This window comes from Eurypyga helias, unplaced genomic scaffold (assembly GCF_000690775.1).
Source record: "Eurypyga helias isolate BGI_N326 unplaced genomic scaffold, ASM69077v1 Scaffold34324, whole genome shotgun sequence".
Lineage (NCBI taxonomy): Eukaryota > Metazoa > Chordata > Aves > Eurypygiformes > Eurypygidae > Eurypyga > Eurypyga helias.
Genome location: NW_010244913.1, coordinates 1 through 5,752, shown reverse-complemented (window position 1 = coordinate 5,752; position 5,752 = coordinate 1). Strand labels below are relative to the sequence as shown.

General features: G+C 51.3%; 1 protein-coding gene across 1 annotated transcript; it reads right to left on the bottom strand.

Annotated features, from left to right (window-relative positions):
* Positions 1-32: 32 nt before the first annotated feature.
* Positions 33-5,650, bottom strand: LOC104508338 (RNA/RNP complex-1-interacting phosphatase-like; the record flags this gene model as incomplete). The annotated part of the gene is made up of 8 exons (XM_010149919.1): positions 33-182; positions 365-387; positions 2,387-2,462; positions 2,919-2,965; positions 3,225-3,285; positions 3,771-3,894; positions 4,468-4,599; positions 5,575-5,650. Coding segments are annotated over 8 exons (689 nt in total), but the record flags the coding sequence as incomplete, so codon positions are not given.
* Between the last annotated feature and the right edge of the window lie 102 nt (positions 5,651-5,752).

Sequence of the window (5,752 nt, the reverse complement as noted above, 5' to 3'; positions counted from 1 at the left end):
CCCTCACCCCAGTGCCCGGGCCCAGCCCTGACCTGGCGCCGCCACCCCGCAGCGCTTCCGGGTTGTCGCCGAACTGCCGATAGCTCCGCCCCGCCTCGCTTCCAGCAACCAATCAGGAGCCGCCGCAACATCCGGGAACGCCGCAGGCACCACCGACTCCCGCCCCACCGAGCGACACTTCCCTTTGCGACAAGCCGGACGCCATGACGTCAGAGAGGGGGCCAGAACCTTAAAGGGGCAGCTCCCTTCCCGCCTCGAAAACACCCCTTCTCACCCCAAAACGACCCGGTCGCGAGGCCAGAGACCACCGCCTAAGAAGCCCGCGCTCGGGCGAGGGCTGAAGCACGGAGCCGGCAGGACTCACCAGGCCCATCCCGCGGGAAATAACTGCTCCACAACCGGGGCGGGAGGTTTACACACCGCGGAAATTTACTTCAGCAAAAGTGGGCGAAAAGGGGGAAAAAAAATCATGTAGATTCAGGCTGAACGCTGTTTCTCATTATATATTTAGGAAATCAAAGAAAAACCCGTTTGTTGAAGGTTAAGGGATGCTCCCGTGGATGTTTTTTTAGGATTATTCCAGCTTTGCTTGGGTCCACATTTATTCTCTGCATCCACCAAAGACACAGGATTGAAAAAATATCTGTGAAATTTGTAAAAGTACCGGGGAGGGGAGAAGAAATTTTAAAAAAGCAGAGCTGTTGCGAGGAAGAACACCTGCATCCGCAGCTCCCGACTGCTGGCGGAGGTCACAGCAAGGCTGCTCACTCAAGTGGCGAGGGACCCGTCTCCGAGCTCCTCGGGGTCAAAGACGCAGCCCTGGACGGGGTTTTGTCGTGTACAACGTTCCCTACGCCGTCACCGCAGGTTTCCTACGCCGGCGCCTGCGTTTCTTGCCCACGTGCATTTCCTGGGGCGGGCAGAGGTGGGGGCTCTGAGGGGGAAAGCACCGTCCATTGGGCTTCTCGTTAGCGGGCAACGAAACCCGACAGTTCCTCGCTGCAAAACTGCACGGCCACCTTTGCTTCATCACCCTGGGCTCGTGCACCGGCTCCTGGTGTTGTGCCTGTGCCCTGGCGCCTCGCCTGCGGTTCCTGGTGCTGCTGGAGCTTCTGGAAGAAAATTCAGAAATCAGTACCAGAAAGTCACTCTACACAGAGCCCCAAAGGGCTTGTTGTAAATCTCCTTGTCCCCTCTGGCTTTACCCAGTCCCTTTGCTTCAGCCTGAACGATGCAACACCCAGGAAGAACGCCCAGCTAGCAGCTTATTTCCCACCTGCTAATTCCATACAGTAAGGGATGTTTCAGCTGGAGGAGTCACTGCTCTGCCAGAAGCGGGCACGGGTTACCACGCACCTGCTCCTGAGCTGGTTTCGGAGCTCCCAGAGGCCGTCTCCCATCCTGGCCGTGTGCCCCACATCAAGAGGAAGCTCTTTACACACATTCACTGTTCCCCTGCCATCCCTGCTGAGCCTAGGAAGAGAGTTACCACTTCAATCCCAGGGAAGAGCTGCCTCACTCAGCACTTGATTCAGAGTTCACTTGTCCCTGAAACCTCAGACAGCTTGCGAACGTTTCAGCCCCACCGTGAACTAGCACCAAACACCGTCAGCTACATTATCCCGCAGCTACAGGCACGAGTGCGTCATTCAGAGGCAAAGGGCTTCGCAGCTGTAGACACAAGGAACGCTTCAGCGTTGATACGTAGGCTGTTGCGTGAGCTGCGGCTTGGAGAAATCCAAGTTTAAGTTTCTTAAAAATGAGAAAACAGCCTTTTTTTGTCCTGTCTGCTCAGCTATAAAACATGCACAGAGGCAAGAAGCAAAAAACCTACCTGGGCACTCCTAAGGGGAACTGGTCCGAGCAATGCGGATGATGTCTGGGTATCTGTGTTTTAGTGTTTGGCATGGGGCCGGCTTTTTCTCTGAAGGGTCCTGAGCCCAAATTATTTAGTCCACAGATCCTTAAAAAGAATACTGTGTGTCTTGACTGTGTCCACAAACCATTCACTAAATGATCACAACAGCTCTTTTCTACTAAAACACCCCTTCACATCACTGGTCCCCAAGGAAAGGGCAGGCAGCAGGCCTGTGGAGCTCTTTAAATCCAGACTCATGGAATCACAGAACGGTTTGGGTTGGAAGGGACCTTTAAGACCATCCAGTCCCACCCCCTGCCATGGGCAGGGACACCTTCCACTAGACCAGGTTGCTCCAAGCCTCATCCAGCCTGGCCTTGGACACTTCCAGGGATGGGGCATCCACAGCTTCTCTGGGCAACCTGTCCCAGTGCCTCCCCACTGGCCCATTCTACCTCCCTTCCTAGGAGCTGGTCACATTCACCCTCTGTTGCTCGACAGCAGCTCTCCTTGGGCATGCACACTTACGGTTTCACAGATCTCTTCTGAAGATCCTGGATATAGTTGGGTCTCTCTATAGGATGCCCTCGAGCCCTGTTGAACACTGAAGAGACAAAGGTACAGTGTGTTGTAACTCAGACAAGTCATTTTTGGGGCTGCAAAGGGCTGAAATTTTAAGGATTTTAAGCCCTTCAACCAACTTCACATAGGGTGATTCCACTCAGCGTATCAGTCCTTGCACAACAGGCCCTGACAAGGCAGACACACAGGCAGAGCTGCAGCGCTGCACTATCTGAGCTCTGCTCAGTGCCCCCCTCCGCTCACTCCACCCCGCTTACCTCCCCAGTTGGGCCATAAACTTAATTCCTTCTTTCCAATTACCTCCAAGAACCCCCAACACCTCCCCTCCTCCAGCCTCCATTCTACACGACAGGAGAACACACCTCCGCACAGCTAAACCAGAGTTACCTCCCTGGAGCTAGCCCAACCCTTCTGGCCACCAAAACCACAAGCCCACCCTAAACCTTTTGCATCCCAACAAAAACATCCACATACGTACACTCTATCGCAGTATTTGGCTCCATGCCTTCAACATCAATCAGGTACCTAATAAAGCAGCAAAAAAGCTCTAATTACACAATTAACTACAGAAACATTGACAGGTTAGTGATGATTCGAAGAGAAAGACTAACTGGGAAGTTTTTAGAGCTTCTGTTTACACGCCAGAATGGAGCATCACCATTTGGTCTGCTGAAACTGGGGATAGAGGGCGTCCCCCTAACAACCACCTTCTCGAAGCTGAAAAGCTTTATTGTAAGAAGCTGGCAATGCCACCACTTAACTGATTTGCCTAAGGGCAACTCACCTACAAACCAGGTAGCCAGTTCTGTTTAAGCCATGCGTGCAATGAACTCCGATGAGTTTATCTGTAACACACAATGAGGTTATATTTAAGTGCTCTTTTCCCACAACCCAACAAAAACAAGCCCATTTGCATTCATCCTCCAGCAGTGACAGCAGCATAAATAAACAGAATGATGATGCAGCACCATCATATTTATGTTTAATTAGCACCATTGATTCACCTCATGAGCTCATTGCGAGCTCATCTCATGGTCACACAGCTCACTGCAGGGAAGATGTATTTAAAAGCTCCCCAAAAAGCTATCCCACATTTCCTGAGCACTAACAGCTTGCTGCTCACACCACTACCAAAAAGCGATCAGTATTTACAGTAAGTCGAGATGGAGCCTCGAACTCAATTAATTATCAGACAGCCAGAATGAATTCCTTTACGAAAAACTTATAGCCTTGACATTCACATGCCAAGAGAAGGAAAAGAAACATCACTGGCCTCCAAGTCGGCAGTGCCCTTCCCAACAATGGCAACATCAGGGAAATCCACACTCACCGTTGTCTCTGTTGTCTCTCAAAAACTTCTTTACAACGCATTTGAATTGAAAAATGGTGTGCCTGTTTGGTATTTCATGCCCCATTGTCAAGATCTTTGAATAGCAGAGTGTGGCTGGGAGCTCCTACAAGAAAGTACGGCAATAATTTCCAGAAAAGAATGAGTATTCTTATCAATTAAAGAATCACAGACCATAACTGAGAAGTGGACAAGCTTTTCAACCTATCCCAGAAGAGCAGCAACAAAATTTTAAGTAAGAAAACTTCTGCTTCACTCCCTTAACACGGTACCAATATTCCAGAGCAGCCTGTCTGCCTTTTTATTTCTCACGCTTTTGTTCTTTCCTCCTCAGGGAAGACGAAGCACACACAGAGGCTGGAACACCCTTTAAGCTGGTTGCAATCAGCTCTTCACTCAGGAGAGCCTGTAAAATACAGCTTTAGGGTATCCCAAAACTTGTGCTGGTCGGTACAGCGAGGATCTGCACGACGGGAGTTGAAGACCCCAGGCCTGTACTTGATCGAGAACAAAGAACCATCCTGATGGGCCTACAGTGCTTCACTTCATCCCTCTGCCAGAGGATTCGACTGCCTCAGACTCTTTTTTTAATCTTCTGACAAGAAGCATCTTCCACTTTATCAGCGGTATCAGGGCTTAGACAGTGCTTCATTTCCCTGACAGTAAGACCAAGACTGACCTCTGGCCTGTAGTAGCGAGTTGTGTATGTCAGGTCAATGATCAGGCCTAGTTCTTCCTTCTGCTCTTTAATTTTCTTAATGAGGTCACGAGGCGAAAATCTCTCCTCTGGGTGAAGGTTCTGATCAAAGCTCTGAGGGGACATAACGTTTAAGAGCAGATGTTAAACTCGGGTGCATTGCAACAGGTGGGAATAGGTTCATGCTCCAGAACCTCTCAAAGTTCATCCCTCAACAGAGAAAGACGCAGGCAACGAGCAAGGGCAGACGCAGACTGACACAGAAGTTACACTGAGCCAAAGCAGAATGTGCTCAGGCCCTCACTGCTTCGGGAATGCTCAGCTGAGGGTTTCCAGGACTGATTGAAGAATTCATACTGCAGCAAAACACTATAGCATGACATGCACAGCCAGAAATTGAAGGTTTTGTTTGATGAAAGCTCCAAAATAGTCTTGTAGTGCAAACAGAGATGAGTAAACAGCACTGCTCCCCATCACGAGCTCCACAACCCCCAGGGATGTGACCCACAGTGTTTTAGGTGTAACTGCAGTGCTCAAACCACTCTGGAGTGGAGCTCAGCCCCACACATGGGAGGGAACACCTCCAGGCACAGCCAGGCAGGCAGCTCACACACCAGTGGTGCTGCCAAACTGACCCCGTACAGCCTCAGCTCCCAAAATTCAGCTGTGGCACCGCGTTCATCGGGCTGCACGGCCTCTGGGCATCTGGTACTGCTGGCTGCCTGCAGCATTCCTCTTACCCTTACTGAGCTGGCACGGACAGATCTCCTTGCATCCAGGGTGCCTGGGCGGTGCCGTCAGCACTCAGAAAGCTGCCAACGACCCCCAGAAACCATTCCTGGTCACCCCACCGTGTGAATGCCACCATGATCCTATCACACGCTCTGACTGCTCCAACAGCAGTGACGGCACTGTCTCTTCTCACCTCCCAGGTTATAACCCACTTACCAAAAGTAAACAACAAAATGACCTGCTGACACTCTTGCTCATTTTTTTGGTAGAAATTCACTCATTGACTCTCCACAAAGCAACGCTTTCCCACAGAATCTTTCCATCCCGAGTGGGCCCAGGGTGGCAGCGGGCGCTTACCTTTTTCAGAGGAACCTTGAAGGCGATGAAGCGGGTGCCCGGCATCCTCCTGCCCAGCGGGACGTAGTCGGTCCACCTAAACCGGCAGCACGGCGGCATTAAACACCTCACCTGGCAACCAGCCCCACGCTCCCCCTCGCTCGGGGACCCTCAAACACCCCCAGCTCCGGGGAGCCTC